The following is a 21744-nucleotide window of genomic DNA, read 5'->3' as shown; positions in this document are numbered from 1 at the left end:
TTCACTTTACCGAGGCTGTTTGGGTTGGCTCTCCAGCGCGTGGTGATAATCCCAGTGGTGTGAGACTGTTTATTAGAGCGCTAATCAAGGAGATTGGTTGGTGCAGGAGGGTTATTAGCCGCCCCGAGGAGTTGATTTGGCCACATGTGTTTAAGAGATTAGGCCGGGGTTTGCCTAATTATAACTACATACTGAATATCCACCTAACAAATAAGTACACATTTGTTTGGGGATTTGGAAACGCAGCACACACACACACACACACACACACACACACACACACACACACACACACACACACACACACACACACACACACACACACACACACACACACACACACACACACACACACACACACACACACACGGCACAGACTGCCGAGTTATCCTACTTCTCTCCTCCGTTCAACACGTGCATCTCTTCAGGCTTCTTAACGTCACACACATTTCAGTTTGATGATTTGACGACGTCCCTCATGAGACATAAACGGATACGAGGCTCCGGGGTTGCAGTTATTTTCCAGCGCGATGCGATATTGACTTTTCCAAGAAAAAACAATAAGAATTCCCTGCCTATTGTTCAGATTGGTGGAAAACACTTGCCTACTGTTTTTCGCTCCGCGGTAACAAGCTTAAAATTGGCATTTTACAGAGACACACTTTCTAGCCGAGAGTGAGATGTGAAAATGGATACCACTTCCCTCGCAGTACGCTCCATATTCATTCATACTTGCAAAAAACAAAGGATAAAAATGGCAATTTGTGGTTTTCTGGGCCGAGTGCAATGCCTTTCTCCTTCCTTATGACTGTTCCCTGATTTTTTCCTGCTTCATATTTACTGTACACACATGAGTGTCTATTTTCCCATCTAACTCTCATCAAGAAAGTGAATAAGCTCATATCAATTCAATTTCGGTATGCAATTCACATGTGTAGTAGTGTCTATCGGACTGTGCCACATGGAAGCATGTACCGTCTGTGTCACCTTTCATCTGTGCGTGTCTGTGCATCAGCCCACAATGTCTCAACAACATTTCGCTCACTTCAGCCTCACTGCTATTGCTGATTTCACGGAGGAAGATTAATCTTCCATGATGTCTTGTGGCTAACCTCAGCCCTGTCTATGTGTCTGGATGACTGTGTGAACTTTAACGACTTTACCCTCTGCTTTTCCTACTGTCGAACAGCAGGCGCACGCGCCACCCCGCGTCATTCTCACGCCCCCTATTGTGTGCGTTTCACAAGCCGCTCTATAACACCAACCCGCCAGTGTCAGTTCTGTTCTTCCAGTTCAGACTCATCAGCCATGTGGGAGGTGGGCTGCACCTAAACACTGACAGACATTAGGAATGCGAGTCACTCAAACATGCAGCTCCATCTTGCCCTCAGGTGAAAAATGGTTTCCCTGGTCACAAACCATGTCATTATGTGAAAAGCCACAACACCCGCAGAGGATAAATGAGTCATTACTGGATCAAAGTAACGACTCTCTTTGGACCGGGTATTCACGATGACTTTCCATGGGAGAAATGGGTGGACAGATTTGTATGTGGTTAGTATAAATTTGGATGAGTTGAGTGAATGTAGTGATTATGCTGAGGTCGCTTATTGAATATGGAAAATTCATTGGAAATGTAGGATAACTTTGGACTGTTAATTCCCCCACGGTGGCTGGACGACGGATCGGAAATGACATCAGGCACTTCTGTGAAACTGTGAAGCCACTCTTTAAGTATCAACCCTTTGTTCACTGAATCGAATGCAGCAACCTAGGGCCAAGTTACAGACTCATCCTGCCAAGTAGAATGATACAGCCATCAGGCATTTTGGAGAGGGGGGGGGGGGCAGCTGTTACATTTGTTCTGCGGCTGTAAAGTGTGGTTTGGACAAATGCATCAATTTGGGAGCCCTGGATGTTTTGGTAATGCTCTAATCAAGGCCTCCCGTGCTGCACTCCATCTCTGCTCTCACCGCCTCATTTTCAAGGGTAAACATTTTCACAGCACGCAAATACCTCATCGCTGTGTTCTGTGTGATTTTGTGCTGCCAGAACGCACTCTCTTTTCCCCCATGTGAGGGTGCGAAGGTGCAGTGCACCACGTTTGTGTGTGTGAAACCTCAAAAAGGCGGCGGTGAGTCGGACCCCGAGTGGAACCTCTGCGATGTGAAAAAATCACTATGTAATTCTGGATAATCCTTAAACCCTGCAGCCGCTGCACTCGAGACTCACCCAGCCATGAAATTAAGATCAGATACTACGCAGAGAGGGCCTTTTCCAAACAGCGACTCAAAGATAACCCGCGCTAACACCGTCCCGCACACAAACAAAGCTGGTGGCACATAGTATGTGTTCAGCAGATCTGCGCAGAGTTGCACATGTGAGCTAACACGCCGTGCCAGATAAAGACAACTCAAACAATACGCTCCCACATAAATATGCACACACGTGCCCACACTCTCAGGGCACATGCATAAACACACTCCCAACGTTGCACTGTACATCCCAGAGGCAAATAACCTCTGAGGTAATGCGTCATTGTCCTCGCGCCATTGAGACACTGTGTACACTTCAGTGTGACTGAACATCTGTGGTACTGTGTGTTTTCTGTGTGTTCAGTTGTGGGGGATGGTCTACAGAGAGTACAGTGCAGTAGAGGTACGAGGGGATATGGCTACTATCCCTTTCATCTGAGCTGATTTCCTACCTCTCTGCGGCGCTCTAGTAATTCTGCGGGGGCTGGATCCAGACAGTTACTTGTTGTTTAACATCTAATGTGATCAGGTCACCAGAACACAAATCCCAGAGAAATGTGTAGAATTTGAGCGAAACGAATTGGGCAACAACAGACGCAAACATCGATGGTGTTATTACTCAAATCATGATGCCGTTATGAGTGTGGACTTACCCCGTAGTCTTTCCCTGCCCACTTGCATTCATCCCGCTTAGAGGGGGTGGCAGGCCATGCAATCTGTGCAGAAATGAGAAAAAAGACAAAGTCACACTATGTTGGAGGCGCAGAGGAGTTGTACACGTTGTGTCATGAAACAGGGAGGCTGTGAGTCAATGCAGTGAATCAGAATAAAGCAGAATTTGCGTAATTCCACAAGAATGAGTAGTGATTGGTCATGTTTTAACATAGTTTGACCTCCTTGGTTCCTCATTTCAGGTCAGTATATATGTACTTAAGATAAAAAAGCAACAGACTATTAAGTATAATGACAAACTGCAAGTGGACAAGAAAAAGACGGTTTGAGTTTGAAAAATGTGCGATGTGTATGTTAAACAGTGTAAAAATATGCAGGAACTCTAGCTTTTATGTTGCACTTGCGCTGTCAATGTAGACATTTTATAAGGCCTAAATATGGGTTCTGGTTCAAATTATGGGATTTAACATGTTAAATTCTTCTCTGCAGTTCAAATCCCGAGCATATGGTTGCACTTTTCACTTCAAATATGAAGAGAAAACAGGATTATTAATATTTTCTTTCGGAAAAGATAGGACTCATTTTGTTACTTTGTGCTTTCTGTATGGCAAATCCATCTATGGCCCCTGAGGGCCTTCTCTTACACCCGCCGCCAACCGGCGCCAAGCGTGACACCATCTTTGCGAGATTCAGAATGTCCAACGCCCACGTTGTTTAATGAGCAAATGCACGACTTTTTGGTGTGTTGGTTTCCAAATGAGGTGGGGTCAGACGTATTGTTGGCGTACTTTTTATTTTGAAGGCAGTGGAGAGCGATTGTACGATTGACCAACAAAAACCTGGTCTGAATTTGAAGGGTGCCATGTCGAGATAGTAAGATGCACATGGATTTTTAACAGGAATAACACTCTGATTGGTTTATTGTATGATATGCCGCAAAACACACCCATGATTAATTAAAGATATTAAGTACAACTATTTTTTTCTAACCATGCATCTGGATACCATTTTTTTCAGCTGTTAAACTAGCAAAAGTGGATTTGGACAAACCCTAAAAATTGCACTTGCTCCATGCAGTTTAGACCACATGCTTCCATCTATAAAATAGAAGAGAAAAATGTCACATGAATTGTAAACACACACACACACACACACACACACACAGAGCATATGAGTGTGCGTGTATGTGCAGTAAATGAGTAAGGGAATGATTATATACCGGAAACCTGGTTGCTGGTGGTCACACAGATGTGAAAAAAACATGAAAATGTATGCACATGTATGTATGTATATGCATTATCATGTCAATACAATACACAGATACACACACACACACACACACACACACAAACACACACATTCCTCAGTCTTTTCTTAAACTTTAACTCCTCCGTAGATCAGCTGAGTTTTCCTCTCCTGGGAAGCCGCGTTGCAAATTTCAGGGTAATTACATTAGATTTGCTTAATCACTGCTTTTTGGCCTTTATCTTCTAATGATACAAAGATCAGAACAAAAGAGCGAGAAGAGAAAGAAAAAGAAAGAACCCACACACATCCGAGCCAAGGGCAAAAAGAATGCAGAGACACACTCTCGCTCGCTGCGTTGACTATGCATTTTTCAGCACTTTAATTCCCCCGCTCGGCTCTCTGCAGCCTGCAGGCAAGTCTGCCAGCTTTGTGTGTCAATGATAGCCGCTCGAATCAGATAAAAAGACTGTTAACCTAGTCCAGGTGGAGTAATGGAATTACGGACGGCACTGTCTGGACCGAGACAGACAGGGGGAGGGAAGAGGGGAGTGGAGCAAGAGATGGAGTAATGGACTCCAGAGGGAGAAGGGAAGAGGAGAGGAGAGAGAGAAAAAAAAACTGTAACCAAAACCAATGGTCGAGGACATTAGAATCTCACCTGTTTGAAGTCTCTGTTGATGTTGACAAGGTCGAAGGAGAAGATGTGGTCCTCGGCCCCGACCAGCAGTCTCCCCCGCTCCTCATCCAATAGGAAAGTGTCGTAGCTCGAGCTGTTGGCCAGGCCGTTGAAGGTGACGAGGTTACTGGAGTCTAACATCTCTGAAAGAGAACGAGCAGAGAGAGTTGGTGGTGAGAGATGGTAAAGATTGATAAACTGACCAACAGATAGAGATATCTTGACTAAAATATATATCTGTATAACCGAAGATGAAAACTTAACCTTTACAACGCCCATGTTCAAATCTTTTTGACCCTAATCCTGTCTCAGTGCATTAATAATCAATAATCTGAGTGTAGAAAATTTTTTTGGTCTTAAATATTAGGAATCAGAACCTTTCCCAATGCTTTCATAATTGCTTTTCCACACACATTTGCACACACACTTACAATTGGACACACGTCAGTCAGGTATAGCGTGAGACACTCAAAGTAGACACACAGCATGTCCCAGTCGGGGACACAGTTCAGACTGTTCAGCCGTGTGATTGGTTGAATAATTCATACGGAGTCACAGCGAGAGGAGACACTGTGTGGGAAGTAGGTATGTGTTCTGTAAACGGGTTATTATGTAAATTGAAATTTAAGAGTTTCCGACTGCATACGTGAGTGCGCACTGCGTGACCTTCAGGTGCACAAAGTCCTGGGATGGACATTAAAAACTAAATGAAAACCAGCACTTTCAAGACTTCACCTACGGGCTCAAGTCTAGTCAGAGAGATCACTGACAGTCAGTTAACGTTTAATCAACTCTGAAGAGTCGGCTTTACTGAACATCAGTGTTGTATTAACAAAGAACAACATTCCCCTTCCTGGGAGCAGGTTAACGCAGGATTACACATCCTGTAAACGCAACATGACGCATTATCAGTGTATCACCAGTGTCAGTGAACCGCACACACTTTGGCAAGTTAGACAAAATGTTTAATTTGTTGTCACATGCAATTTGTCTTTTTACAAGTTTGCGTAACCAGATTTAAACGACCATTGGTTGTTTTAGCGAAAGCTTCATTTCGTCAAGGTAATCTGTGATATATTTGCTCTTTTTTCCAATATTTTTAAATAATTTTGTTGTAGCGCCAATTAAAAGTTTATTCAAATAAGCACAAGACTGAATGTAAAGATACTTAATTAGGTACGTTCCCTTTGCTTCACATCATCTGAATTACTGGATATTTCCATTGTGGAGAGCCCAAGCTGAGAAAATGAATAACACACACACACATATATATATATATATATATCTACATTGGCAAATTGAATAGAATCTCCCGCAGCAGAAATATGCAATGTATGTCAATCAACAGTGGCCGGGTTTTGCTCATACAGTGTATTCTGCTCTGCAATAAAAATAATTATTATAATAGTAGTAATATTTGATTCAAAGCCAAATGAAGTGATTTTGAATTAATCCATTAACCATGTGCCTCTGGTTGCTTCTACTGGACGCCGAACATGTGCTCCATATTTCACCACAGGTGAAGTCGTCCGATACATCAGCCTCAGTCCATCATACGACATCATCCATCATCATCAGAGTCAACACAGCATGGACGCATGCCGTCACACAATATAGAAAAACCAAACGTGTACACACACACACACACACAGCGGAGCGTGCAGTCCAGTGGATTGTGATCTCCCTGCACTCCCCACAAAGCTGTGATTGACGGGCTGCTATAGGAGCCATCTGCGCCCACTCACAGTGTGTGTAAGACCTTGGACATCTGTGTCTACATAATAGAGGGAACTGATGGAAGGGGAGACGGAGGAAGTGGTGTGTGAGCCATCCCTGTGTACCCGGTACAAGTGGGGTGGATGAGGACGGCGAGAGGGAGTGGTCGTCACCTAATAAAGACGCTTGCAGCTCATCTGCGTCGCTTGGATTTCGGTTTGAGGGCTAAAGGAAATCGAGTGGGTGGGTGTGTGGGCATGAATGGAAGTCTGTGAATGTGTGTTTGTGTGAGAATTTGTACTGTACCACAGATGGATTGAGTGTGTGTTTGTGTGTGTGTGTGTGTGTGTGTGTGTGTGTGTGTGTGTGTGAGTGGGTTTCAGTGTGTGATGGTATCTGTTTTCTACACTGGCAATTCCATGCAAACCAGCATCGTGGCATTCACATTCATACACACTTGCTCTGCCACAAAAGAGAAACGGTGCTGCAGTTCTCAGGTTACAACCATGAAGTCAAGAGGTGTCTTCGGAGAAATGTTGTGTTCATGTGGTAGCCAACCCAGAGAGTCTCTTTTTCTCCGTTTACCAATAACACGTGATGACGGCAACGCAGGGACAGAAAATTAGGGTAAAAGAGGAAAACGCAATTTCCAGTCAGCTGAATGCCAGAGGACTTTTTAATGTTTCAACTATGAAGTAATGGAAAAAAGTAAGGGGTGTGGCAGAAAGCCAAGGGAGGCAAGAAAATTGGATTGAAATGGAAAAATAAATAGTTTTAGACATTTAAAAGATTGGGAAAAATAAAAAGGGAGGGAAATAATGACACACTGTAGATGTTGAGGCACAGAGGACAAGCAGTCAATAGGAAATGAACAAATCGGATCCCTGTTTCCACTCAGGAGAGATTTCTCTCAGCTCTTCTTCACGGCCATGCTGGCTCAACATGTGACGACCCGCATCGACTGACAGCGAGACTCTGGGTCTGAACGCAGGAGCCAGGAATGCGGCCCGAAATGGCAGCGTCCGAGGATCGTCACGAAAAAAGGTTTTCCCCCAGATGGGCCAAAGTAAAAAAAACACATACACACACGCATATTTCAACACGTGGTGATCTCTGACAAAGACAAGGTTGCCTGTGCACACAGAGAGGCTCTATCTGAGCTGGGATCAACTGCGGTCTGGAGGATTGGACGAACTGGGGCGTGAGCACCTAAGGACCTCCAACCTAAACACAGACACGCTCGTTTGGAACTGGGAGCACAGAAACATCGGGAGCGAGAGCGAAGCACAGCTCATACAAGATATAGTAACCAGGAAAGGGACACGCATACACACATTCAGGGAATATATACATAGAATAACACACACACACACGCAGGTTCAACACAAATTCACTGTGCTCTACTTCTAAGATAAAAAACACACCCCTAAACTGACGTGCATATATGATTGTGACCTATATGTTAACTCCGCATCAATTCTCTCTGAACACACTGACATGCAATCGCACCCGTCCTTTACACACACACACACACACACACACACACACACACACACACACACACACACACACACACACACACACACACACACACACACACACACACACACACACACACACACACACACACACTTCTTCCCAGACTAAGTTGTAATCCAATAAGCATTTCTGCTTATGCAGCATGAACTAGTTGAACAGTGAGCACACTCAGCAGCTTCCATCTCTAACACACACTGCTATGGTCCCGGACCCCCCCCCCAATACACACACACACACACACCGTCTCTCGTGTGTGTGTGTGTGTGTGTGTGTGTGTGTGTGTGTGTGCACACGCGCCCCCCCCCCACCACCCACAGTCTGCTTACATTAGCCACTGGAACACGGAGATGTTTAAACGCATATATGCTCGTGCGTCTGCATATGCATTTCAGTCACTTCACACACACTCGGCTACACACACACACTTAGATTCAGTCTCCGCCGCCCAACTCCATCCCACTTTCTCTTGTTACACACATCCTCTGTCTGCTCTCTTTCACTCACACATTCTGTCGTTCACACATAAAACATGCAGACGCGTTGGCCTATGCAAACAGACGAACACACACACTATACGCAAATATGAAGACCCACCTGTGTTCATACAAGATTTTGTGCAAAGAAAGTGTACTGAATACTGAAGTATACTGTATTATGCTCATCTTCATGTACATACATGTACTAAAATGAAGTTATACAATATTATTTTGCATACACCCCGTATATTCCCAATTGAAAATGGTAAATACAAGCAATTCATTCAAATATATCATCGTTCTCCGTACTGTCCTACTTAGTAATGGAAAAAAACAAACCCTGGCTCTTGTCTTTCAAATCCCCGGGAATGAAAAAATTGCATCCAAAATTCAAGTGCAATTGTCCGTGGAGTGCTCTTCACTCCCCCATCCTCCAAACAGGCGGGCGTTTTAGACGCCTACATGCCACACAATTGCGGAATAATGAAACGGAATGAAAGAAAAGGCGACAGGGCATTAAATTATGTTTATTGAATGTGCGTACGCCCGGCTGTGTGTGTGTGTGTGTTTGAGTGACGTGAAACACAAAAGCCTGACAGAGAAAAACACTTGACTGAGATTCAACAGATGGGCAATTTTCCATTAAAATAATGCATCAGTCTTTAAGTGTTTCTGTTATTCATGTATACAGTGAAAGCTCAACGAGGACAGAAGAGTTCTCAATATGTAAAAAAAAAATATCGAATGACGTTTTTACGTGTTCGTTTCTGGCTCACTGACGTTGGTCTGTTTCGTTCTGCAGCTGGCAGAAGGCGGGAGACTGAGACCCAATAGGTGAGTTTCTGTGTGTTACTAAAGAGCTACTCCTCTGACGGACAGGGGGAGGAAGAAAAAAGAACAGGAAAGTTTGAAAAGAAAATAGCAGCTCTGAGGGGAACTGGCGCAGAGAATTACACGTTTATCTTTCAAACGCAACGGCTGGCTTCAGACCGGCACACAGTACTGTAATATCTCCGGTGGTTTGGTTTGGCACGTCAGACTCTGCCTCTGAAGGCTTTCCTTTTTTTTTCTCCGTGTGTGGCGCGCCGTGCGTTCTGCTGTTCTCGTGACGGCCTCGGCCGCAAAACGCAGGTGTCGGAGAAGAGAGAGAGAGAGAGAGAAAAAAGAGGAGACGGGCGCCCCATGGAAATTTGCTGAGGGCTTTGCTTAACAAAGTGTTCAAATATTATCCAGAGCTCAAGGATATCATCCACACATGCCAGAAAAGTTCACCCCCCCCCCCCCCCCCCCCCCCCCCCCTCTCTTATTCTGCCCTCCCTTTTTCCTCTCTCTCCGTCTAAGCACAGAAGCAGGTGTGGGTTTGTTTCCATGGTGATCCTCTGTATAATACAACCTGGGCCGTTGGATTTGTCATTCAGGTGTAGCGGAGTGACTGCACCGACAGGAAATGGGCTTCCTTAGACATGCTGCCCTGAACTCCACGATTAGGAGAAGATCCTTTGTGCGCGAGTGTGTGTGCGGGGAAAGAAAGAACAAAAGTGTGTATTGATTGATTAATCATTACAACCACACTAAACGTGTTAGAGGTTTGCTGCTGCAGAAGGAACGAGTGTGTTTTTCTTCGATTCCACTTCTGCAAAACACTCCAAACTGTTTTTTTTCTATGTGTCAACCAAAATGACTCATAGTCATAATTCATAGAAAGAACTGTATCCTATGGGACGTTTAAACACCATACTCCTGTTCTGTGAAATTGACTCTTGAGTAAGTTCGAACATGGGATACTCTAGGTATCAGAGGGACTAACAAGGGCAGAAGTGACCGCGGCCCAAACCGCACAGAAATCTATAAGAGTAGCCTAAGTATGTGTTGAATTTCACCACGCAGCAGCATTCATCTCTCTCAACCCAAATGCTAGACTTGCTCGTCGCCGCACCACATTCCTCCTCTCCCTCGGGGGGGGGGGGGGACACACAGCGAGCGAGGAGAGATGCGAGAAAACAAGAGCAGAGTTTTACTAGAAGAGTTGAAGGGAGAAGAAAAGCAGAGAAAACCGGCGGACTGATTGACAGAGGCAACAAACACACTAGGGAGCCGGGATAACGGCAGTGAAGTAAGGCAGAAACATGAGCGCAGATTTCTTTTTACGAAAAATGAAAAAAAAAAAGTGCACATACAACAAAAGTGGCCCAACATGGAACCATTTCATTAGCGAGTGTCTCCTCCCGTCATTGGATGACTGGACCACAGGGACCGGCTTTCCACCAGAGCTGTGACCACAGACGGCTCGAGGCCCGGCCATGTGTGCCGCAGAGAGCCCGCTCACACACCGCTAAGTGCTCGCAGTGTAACCAGGCTGCTCAGCCTCTCTGGTTCACATTAATTTTTAAGGAAAACAAACAGAGACACAGACACACTTGCAAACACACACACACTCACTTTTTGCACGCAAGTCCAGCCACCAATGCAAACTCCTTTGTCGGCGTGTGCACGCACACAAATCACAAAGATCACTCCTCGGTAAAAAGCCGCGCAGAAAGACGGGAGATTGTGCTATCGTGAGGCAGTTTGATGGATGGATGTTAAGGGGAACCAGGCTGTGGTTAGCGCGGTCATGTCTGGAGCCACTGCCTGTTAGTGCAGCCTGTCAGCTGCACGGTGAAGCCGAATGTCAGCACGGCCATTTTATTAGAAATTAATGAGGCAAGGCCACAGATCTGGATGTGTCCCGGGCAAACTGTGACGGCGAAGGCATTGGCGACGGAGACGCTGGAACACTGGGGGCGTGCCATTCGAGGATATTGTTCAACAAAAAAAAGAGGGTTTGTGTTATAAAATGAAGAGTGTCTGCATTTTGTGGAAAACGCCTTTTACACTGGGAAAACGATCAATCGAGAAAATCCCCACAGCGCGGCAATTTTTATAATGTCAAGATTTTGTCATTTCCAAACGTGGCAGTGAAAAATATGAAATTAGAGGGGTTTTTCAAAACCTTCCTCATCATATTGCATGCTGTTTGTGTTATTTATGACAGGAAAATAACAAGTCCAAGGGGAGGACAGAAAAAAAGGAGAAAAAACGCTCCACAGAAAATTGCATCTTAAATCACTGCGATTTTTACGGGGCTGGTTTTTCAAGTTGACCTTAAAATGTAACATTAAAAACAGTACGAGCGGTCGATTTGGATTAAAACCACTAACAGTGTCTATAATTATTATCATGAATCACTTTTTGTCCCCAGTGATGTCAATCGGTGCAAAATCATTTGACATTCCACTTCTTCAAACTTCTTGAACATTCCTGTTTGTCTGCCGCTTCCCTTTTCCTTTGTTCGTGGGTCCGTCTGTTGTCTGTCCGACCTTCCGTCGGTGGTTTCTGCAGAGATGTCCCCCTCATTTGTAACTCGACTCTGCTCAGATTGAGTGGTGCGCCCTCTTCTCCGTCTGACTGACGAGACTTAGCAGGTGGCGAGAACCATTCATACCCTGGGTTCAGCAATCTGCACCACGCTGTAACCGAAGCCTACGTCCCAAACACAGATGCAAAGACACTGGATCTTTTCCCCGTGTGCAAGCCCATACAGCGCTTGTGTACACGCAGACAAAAAATGCACAAACCAAATGTACACGATTTGCTTGCGCACACACTCGAACACACACTCGGCAGTGTCGCCATCTCCTATTGTGGCCTGTGAGCACACGTTCCAGATAGTTTTTGTTGATAACCATTCTCGTTTAAATTGAATTTCCTAAAGCAAATAGTCGTGTAATAACATGGCTTTTTTTTTTTTTGCAAGAGGACATTTTATGAACGCTGGGGAAATACAAAACATTCCAAAACAATCATGAACTTGAGGAATAAACCAAAGACACATGCAAAGGAAAGGACATTATACCTGCCTGTTTTTTAACATGGGGTAATGATAACACACGTTAATAACTCCTGCATCCCTGTAGTACTATAAATCACATATAAGAAGATACAGTGTGAAGCAAATCACCCGCTCCCCGTTTTAGTAAACAAGTGTGAAACTGCAACAAAACAAAAAGTGACAGGATTTGTCAGCGATGTGATGAATGTCTTTTTTGTTTCGCAAGTGCGGTTGTGTCATTGCACAATTACCTGCGGGGCCAAGAGCGTCAGCAGCACAAATACACACTCGCATCCTTTTTTCTACATTACACCATCTTTCAACTTGTGGACGGAGGGGCGGCGGGAGCTCACCAAAACACTGCGGTCAGGTGTGTGTGAGTCAGTCTGGAGACAGTTTTCTGGATGTTACATAGGGGCAGAGTTGGAAAAAAAAAGCGAAGCCACTGCAAAACATTGGTTTATACTATTGGAATGTGGCCGTGTGGGAACAAAGATGAGGGCAGTTCATTGTGAGTGTGTGTGAGTGTCCAAACAGAGTTGAGAAGAAGGATAGCCAAAAGATGTGTATCAACTGAGCTGCAATCAAAGAGACACACACGCACACACACACACACACACACAGCCTACTTGAAGATTGTACTTAGGGGTCTGCGGTGTTGTGGTTCCTTGGGAAGGGTTCGCGCCACAGGAGAGGAAGAAGGGGGTAGGAAGAGAGGAACCAAGAGAGAGAGGGAGGGAGGCAGACATCTCCAAAGTTGGCGCGTTGGGATAACACCTTATAATTATCTGCATCCGCTCTGTCAGCCTCAGCCCGCGGAATGGACAGATACGACGGAGGGCGAGAGAGAGAGGGCGAGACGGGGAGAAGGAGAGCGGCTCAGTCAGATGCTCATTCACATATAAAATAATGAATAGACAAAACACACTGATAAACCGGCGCACATGCAAACACCCGCAAACATACATACACACACTTATTTTCACTGGCTGGCAGGCAGGCAGGCACGCCCACACACACACACACACACACACACGGACAGAAGACGGGCTTATTATGGGGCCGAGTCCAGACTGCGTCGAGTGCGGTTCCACGCCAAGTGTCTATTTCGAAGGGGTTGCGAGCCAATTTCAGATTCCCCGTCTCCTTTCTCAGTCGTGCTCTATATCTTCCCTGCCTCGGTTCCGCCCAGTCAGCCAGCGTGGGGCGGCTGCGATGGCATTAAGAGGTCATACACCAGGGCTCCGTAATTACCCCGAGCTGAGGGTAATTATCAGGTTGTTTGACGAGACCTTTCAGTTTGAAAGTGCCGCTCCCTGGATCCTTCTTTTTTTTTTCTGGGATCACAATACGGTCAACTTTTTTTTTGTTCCAAAGATCTGCCCCCCCCCCCCCCCCCCCCCCCCCCAAGTATTGTGTTTGCACTCACTGTGTGCTGCATGTGCACTGACTGACCTTCAGGGGTCAGTGTTCCTCCTGATGGCTACTTACAGTACGGGAGGGAGCCGTACATGGGTTGTGTTCTGGTATGCATTTGATCCGCTGGAGTGTATCACTGTCCTTTGCTTGTAATACATATGGATGCTGTTGTAGCAGTGTCGCAGAGAAGAAAAACAAGAGTGAAGTTATATCAACACGTGTGATATGTTCGTCAAGCAGGATCATTTCAACTTGGACTTGAGTTTCACCTTAGGTCTCCCGCTCCCGATGTTAGGAGGTGAAGGCGAGGAGCTATTTTGGTATTAAGAAGAGGAGAAATAATTAACTCCGGCGATCATTCTCCGTGAAGTCAGATGCTTTTTGCCGAATGTCTAACTGACCCAACTGGGAAATCATTTACTCTGCACTCGGCTGCACCAGCTGTCCCCCGAGGGGTCATTTTATCCTTTTCTCGGACATTCTAGCGCTCGAGCTAACTGCTCACTCGGCAGTTGCTTGCCTGTCTTTTTCCCAAGGGGGGGGAGACTAGAAAATCGCTCACTTTTGTCCGACTATCTGTCCCTGGAGGCGTATCATCGCCGCTCATTTGAGAATGATTTCACGGGACCTCGCTCACGCGCCCGGTGTATATTTGCCTGCCTCAGATCACAGGGCCCTGTTCGTTCCTGCGACCGTCCTGGGCCTCGCTCTCCCTTTTCATTTTTGCACCCGTGGGATCGGCAGACTCTCTCGCTCGGTTCTTGTGTGACTGTCCTTCCCAGGAGGATTCCTCCTCATTGTTTATTTGACTTAATTACTACGCCGGCGTCGCGGGGGGAGAGGGGATGAGTGACACTTCACTTAACGACCAGCCTCCCTTCCGTCTGCGTCGGCTACTGTACGACTGCCAGCTCTTCCTTCATTAAAAAGCTGATCTCCTCCCCATTCGCCATCACTTCCACCATCCTTCCCCTTCCTCCCTCCATCCGACCGCCACCGTGTGGGTGTTAACCGAGAGCCGTCCCCTGACAGGCATCAAGAGAGCCATCAAACACCTGTGGGCCCGCGACACAAGCGCAGGCACCAGCGAGCGGTGACACACACAGAGACGGCGAACCCATGATACACTCTCTCTCATGCCTTCACACACACACACACACACACACACACACACACACACACACACACACACACACACACACACACACACACACACACACACACACACACACACACACACACACACACACACACACACACACACACACACACACACACACACACACACACACAATGATGCAAGCCAACAGCAGTTTGCAATCACACGTAATTATAGAAACACTGATTCAACAACACAATAAAAGATGCCATTTTGTGAGCTCATGCGTTTGTGCATGGGCACACGCACAAAACCAGGTGTCTAATTATATGAGTGTACAGCAGACCTGACACTTCTTGTTTTTCTTTTTTTCTTCGTCTCGCTGAAAAGACACACAAAAATTCACACACTGAGACACCACTTACAGTCTAAGAGGAGGATATCACAAGAGAGGGTGTTGAGTCCTCACACCGAGACGTGGCGAGAACATTCACACACACACACACACACACACACACACAGACACACACACACACACACACACACACACACACACACACACACACACACACACACACACACACACACACACACACACACACACACACACACACACACACACACACACACACACACACACACACACACACACACACACGCACACGCACACACGCGCGCACGCACACGCACCAAAATCATTGTCCATCCACCATGACAGGCCACTCTTTCCCAGCAGACCGGCTGATACACACCCATCACATCGTACAGTCAGTCAATACAGACTTTGATGCTTGATGACATATCTCTTGTCTCGTATTGTTGTCAGCAGCGTGTTCACTTGTCAGACTGAATAGGGGAAGAGGATCACAGAACAGGGGCAGGAGGGAAACTATATATTCACATTCTTTGAACAGATGGCTGCGTAAAGAAGGGATGACATTTTTCCCCCATCAGGCTTTGTGCGAACTGACATGATGGAGCCCCGGGGATGTATGACGTGAGTCAGGTAAGTTCAGCCGTGATCCGTTCCAGGTTTACTTTGCTCACATGGTAAATGCATGTCATCGCCCTCTTAAATCATTTATCACGACGGCATCCACACCAAGAAAACTAAAAAGCGTATCAAATGTTAAAAATAAGTCAAAGTCATTTCAACTTCAGATTTAGATCACAGACAGAAACAGTGCACATTTTGAAGTTGAAAGGGTGATAAAGGAAAATATACTACCCCCAAATTACAACTTGCACTCCGTGTAGAGAATAAAGCATGTCATATAGCAGGCCTCTAAACATAAGTTATACCAAGCGTCTTGGCTAAAGATAGAAAATGAATTAGAGTGACAAACATCATATTCACCCGCTTTCGAGACCAACAGTTGATTTTCCCTCCACATGGACTGAAATTATTGCAGGAACCAAAGCGTTTTGGTGACAGTCAAACACACGAGGGGACTTTTGGCCACACGCTCATGTTTTTCGGCTGCAAAATTGCCAACAAATAAGCCCCGTTCATAAATTTTCAGACGGCATGTTTTATGGACCAAACGGGACTAAAATACAGAATCAAGAGACCACACTCCCGGCTCTATACTTTTGGTCATGTTTCAGGACAAACGACCACAATAGCCTCCCTCACTTGACATGAGAAAATTAAATAAAAAAACCTTTCCAAAATATGCCAAAAATGTTGACAGTTATTCCTAGCTGAGATGAAAAGTCTGCTTTTACAAAGAGCCTGATTTAGTGTAGGGTGTGAGAGAGGAGACGAGATGGAGAAAGAAAGAGAGAGAGAGAGAGAGAGAGAGAGAGGGAGGAGGAGGAGGAGGAGGAGGAGAGGAAGAGCCGGCGCTCCGCAGTCTCCCCTCAAAATAACACAGAAGGAGAGAGAGAATAACATGTTTGCTGTATACGTCAAAACGTACACGTGCACAGTATAAAAAGACACATTAAAGCCCCCTCTCGTTCTCCACCGGCACATTCTGGTGCAGATAGATGATTTATTGCACGAGCGTTAAAAATCAACGTGCGTGGAGTATTTTTCCATTTAAACGAAACTCTACAACTGTTGGATCCATTTACGGTGCGGTAATGAGAAGTTGGGGCGACCCGCATGCATGGCCCCTCAAAGAAAACGCTCTGTGTCACGAGCGAAGCGGAGCTTTTTGGGATAGAAGCCATTAAAACGGAGGCTCCACTGCCTCCTCAGAGCACTTAACAGCGCCGTACAGTACCAGCAGAAGGGGACAGCACGAGGGGGGAAAATTGGTACAGGGGCCAATATATACATTTGGCTTCAGGCGAGAGCCCTTCCTCGGCATATGGAACCAATCTGACTATTTGTAAGGAGGATAGTCATTTCTTGAGAGACGGGCAGGGGAAGGAGTGAGTTAATGTGGCAACAGGAATACAAGGAGGTTGAGCGGAGAGTTGTGGATGCTGCACGCTGACCAAGAGGGAGAAAGAGTGAATGAGATAAACACAGTGGCAAGAAATAGACTCGTGGATATAGAGGAGGGAGGGAAAAAAAAAGGGATACTCAACGTAAAAAGGAATGGATGAAAAGAAAAGCATGAAAGAACAGCCACGGGCGAGCTAGTCCCAGTTGAAAGCAGCAGGAAACAACCGCGGCCCCATATATCCCGGAGTCAGGAGAGAACGGAGAATGGGCTTACCCTTGTATGACAGCTTTAGCCTGGGTACGTTGTGCTTGGGCTCAACTCCTCTCCCCGGCTGCACCGCCCCGCACAGCAGCACTACAATCCCAAACAGGTAATCCATGGTGCTGGAGTGCTGCTGGCCGGCCTCCAGACCAGGGGGCACTCACACCCCGACCAGTTCCCCCAAAGATGAGTGTCTCCCGCTGGGGTTACGACGAGCCCCGGAGAGTCGCTCCACGCAAGCCCTGACAGTGGAGGTTCCAGGCAGGGTTGGGGGGGGGAGAAAAGGACAAAATCCTGGATGTGCTCCCCAGCTGAGAGTGCAGACTCTGGGGGGGGGGGGGGTACGACTTCTGTAGTGTGAAGTGGGTGGAGGGGGTGCCGCTCACATGGCTCCCCGTGTGGAGGTCCAGGATATATGGTCCCTTTGGCTTATCTGTCCTCCCCCCAGGTGAAGAAGGCTCAGCGAGGTCTTCAGCCTGGCTTGAATGGAATGAGAGGTGGAGTGAAGGCAAATCAGATCACTTATCCACAACAGTGAAGGCTTTTCCCTTTTGTAGAGAAATTGGATTTCATCTCTTCTCTTCTGGCTTCTTCTCCTCAGAGCAGACACTCACAGCAAACCCTCTAATCCTTGTGTGCGGCTCCACTAGACTGCGAGCGAGAGAGGGAGAGAGAGGGAGAGCAACACCATCCACAGGAAGAGAGGGGAGGGTGAGCAGCTGAGAGAGAGAGAGAGAGAGAGAGAAGGGGAGTGTTGGTGAGAAAGAGAGAGAGGGGGGGTTGACTTGAGAGCGGCGATGAATCCAGTAGTGGATAAGAAGTGTAGTGGATGGTTTAAGGTTTTTATAGCGTTGTCTCTTTCGTCAGCGTTTCCTCTTTTTTTCTTTGTTAGTGATTCATTTTTCCGTTTCCAGTACTCTAATATCTCTTTCCTCTCCCTCCGTCATTCCTTCGCCCTGGCCTCCCTCTGGTCAGCTAACTCAGAGACGCATCTCTTGAGTGCCCCTATCACCTTTTCCACTGATAGGTCACACAGTGATTTGGAGCCTTTAAAAAGCCACAAACAAAGCATCAGCAGGGTCTTTAATGCCAGGGGGGACAGGTCCACCTTTCTCTCTTTAGCTGCTCTTTCTGTGGCTTCTCCCACTTTTTTTCTACATCCATACCGATGCTGTGCTAATTGTCAAGTATCTCGAGATTGATTTGTGATATGTTTTTGATGGTCGACTACACAAATTAATACTGACTGGACTTTTCCTCCAGTAACTGTAATTTGTTAAAAGTGTGTGCCGATTTTTTTATATCTTGAATTATATGTTTCCTTATTGTTTTAGGAAACAAGTTTGGTTGTTAAACATGTGAGATTGACGGCTTATTTGTGACCTTGGAAAAAGCAATTGACAAAAATAAATCTTCCGCAATAGAGAGCTCCTCAATTTTTTTCGTGGAGGTATAGATGTTAAACTCTTAAAAGATGTGATTGAATTAGATTTTGTTGAAGAGACATACACTTAAAAAATGCCTGGTTGGTTAAAAATCACAAAAGCCATTCGTTTTGTGTTTTTACTTTGGGTGCTCAGGATTATGACAGGAAGAGACATTATTTTGGAAATTTATATGAAACAGCTTTTTCGTCATGTAACAGTCACTTTATGCGCTGCAGCTGTTTCGGCAGCAGGGGTCGCGATGAGTGATTATTCCCTTAAAAAAATATTCTGAAATATACTGTTTTCATAATTAAGAGTTAGATCACTACAGGTGCAAAAGACCTGCGAATCTCTTCGAATGTGTTTGGGGCCTTCGTGTTGAAAGCTGGGATCGGGGGTTGGTGAGAATTCCGACTGGACTTCGGGGCTGGAGAAAGACAGTGGCGGTGCTGGGAGACGTTGAGAGAAATAAATCAGATCCAGGCAGGACAGAACAACAGTGTCTAACTTCTGTAACAGTCGTATCGTGTAGGACTCTAAGAACCGCCTTCAACAGGGCAGAATATAAGGAAGATTACTTTTGAGGAGAGTGTTAAATGAGCTTTCGTGATCATTTCTAACATGTTTCCTTTTTTCGAGGAAGGAATATTTATTTAGCTATGAGCAATATTGCCCATAAATTACAGGTCAGACCGTTCCCACAGAGAGTATAGATTTTTGAGTGTGTGCGTGCTTTTTTGACGGATCCACATGAAACCTGCAAACCTGCCGGTTGAGGGGGACACATGCTGTTAGTTAACCTGCATAGTCTGAGTCGGATCCTGTCTCTGGTAAAGTCATTCACATCAGCAGGGCAGGTCAACAACACCCCCCCCCCCCCCCCCCCCCCCCCCCCCCCCAACCCCCCCAACCCTCCACCTCCCCCTCTTCTCAACCCCTGCTGTCCCCTGCAGGTGTTTGTGTATGAATGCCCGTGTGTGTGTGTGTGTGTGTGTGTGTGTGTGTGTGTGTGTGTGTGTGTGTGTGTGTGTGTGTGTGTGTGTGCACCTCCTGCTTCCTCTCGGGGGGGTGACACAGCAATGGTGAGGTGATAAAAGCTTTGATAAACAGGAGTGCTGATGTGACAACTCACACACCTTAACACACTGAAAAAGAAAACACTGGGAGAGCCGAGTGGGTACACCCAGCGTGATGTGAGGGTACCCTCAGATTCCCGCTCTCCCAGGGGTGCTTTGTTTTGACATTTTAGTTGCAGTCCGGCATTTTGTGCAGCGCAACTGGAGTGTTTTTGGTATCCTAATTAATTTCTGGATAAAGTTAAAGAAAACTCAGCAAGCTAAAGCATGTGGGGCTAATTACGGTTTATTACAGCTTTTTATTCCTATTGGTAAAAATAAAATTGTATTCTCAGATCTGGGAACACAGTGTCATTGTTAAAAAATTCAGACCCCCGTCTAACCCCCCCTTTGGTCAAAGTCATCTGGAGGAGAAAACTGAGGGCAAACAATAAACTTGTAACCCATGTCCGTTATAAATATCAATCGCAGTTAACAGACCAATTTTCTCCGTTCAGCTTTGATCTACTGTACTGAACATAGTTTCGGGCACCAGGCCGTTTTGTGCGTAATGAGGGATTATTGCTTTCAGTTTTTTACCTCCACATAAAGTGGTTTAGCTGATCTGGCTCAATGGTTGACTTGTTTACAGCCTGATCATCTAAGCGCTCACATTTCCTGCGTCATCAAACTTCTTTTTTTAGCAATGTCACAGAGTTCACAGATCCCAGCAGTTAACTTGTGGAGGAAAATTATATAATAATGTATAATAAAAACGATGGTTTGGAGAAATGTATCCAAGATAAAGATCCAAAATATGTTTTTTTTATGTGTTCCCTTTAGTGGATCTAAATTTTAACAATATTATTTGTGTATCTACAGTAAGTCCCAGTTTGTGGTTGAAGTTGTTCTCAGTGAATCTTGATGTGTGTGTGCGCCTGCGTGCATCCCACGTCTTCCATTGTATCCTCGCTCCCTCAACCGTGGCGTCCGCATCCTCGTAACTCATCACCCCTTTAGTCTAAACAGCCTTTTTAGGTGTTTACCCAAAACAAAAAGATGTGTGGACAGACACACAGAAGTGCCCTCTTCTTTCACTCAGCCCACTCCATCGACCTCTTGCCTCTTCCCTCTGCCCTGAGCCGCCACCTTCCTCCCATTTCTCTGCATTAACCAAACTAATAGCAGCCCGGCTAGCTGCATCGATCTTCACCGGCGGAGCGGGATGTGCCGCAACACGCCTTTATGGGTTGCCCTTTAGGGAGTGCAGCAACAGTCCGACCTATCCTCGCCAATCTATTTCCGACAACCCCCGGCACCCCGGCACCCTGAGTAATGACGACTTAATAAATGGTGACACGCCGTTGGCGGTGGAATGAGATGCCCATTGACAGGAGGCTTTCAGCGCCTGCCGGTAAAAATAGAGGAGGACATGGGACACCCTGCTTGTGAGGACATGAGTGGTTAGGCGAGAGGCGTCAGACAGGTCTGAGTGTGTGTGTGTGTGTGTGTGTGTGTGTGTGTGTGTGCGTGTGTGTGCGGGGCGAGTGTCAATGTGCTGTTACCGATATGATGCTGTATCTTCATTCGGTGGAATGGGAAGCGCTGTTAATGTCCTGTGTGTGTTAGAG

At 46.0% G+C, this 21744-nt stretch overlaps 1 protein-coding gene across 2 annotated transcripts in view; it reads right to left on the bottom strand.

Moving 5' to 3' along the window:
• The window catches only part of LOC118282805 (semaphorin-3ab-like), a 96212-nt gene that overhangs the window by 11551 nt on the left and 62917 nt on the right, over positions 1–21744 (bottom strand). The window contains exons 1-3 of one of the 2 annotated variants that reach the window (XM_035604262.2): positions 17644–18368; positions 4834–4994; positions 2909–2971 (exon numbers count right to left, since the gene is read on the bottom strand). In XM_035604262.2, the coding sequence (XP_035460155.1) occupies positions 2909–2971; positions 4834–4994; positions 17644–17749 (330 nt within the window). In that variant the 5' untranslated portion in view covers positions 17750–18368. Of the gene's footprint in view, positions 1–2908; positions 2972–4833; positions 4995–17643; positions 18369–21744 lie in introns of those variants that run through there. The other variant, XM_047336321.1, reaches the window with a different exon arrangement.

Source organism: Scophthalmus maximus, chromosome 12 (genome assembly GCF_022379125.1).
Source record: "Scophthalmus maximus strain ysfricsl-2021 chromosome 12, ASM2237912v1, whole genome shotgun sequence".
Classification (NCBI taxonomy): domain Eukaryota; kingdom Metazoa; phylum Chordata; class Actinopteri; order Pleuronectiformes; family Scophthalmidae; genus Scophthalmus; species Scophthalmus maximus.
The sequence above is the reverse complement of the archived record's forward strand: the minus strand, read 5'-3'. Positions and strand labels throughout refer to the sequence as shown.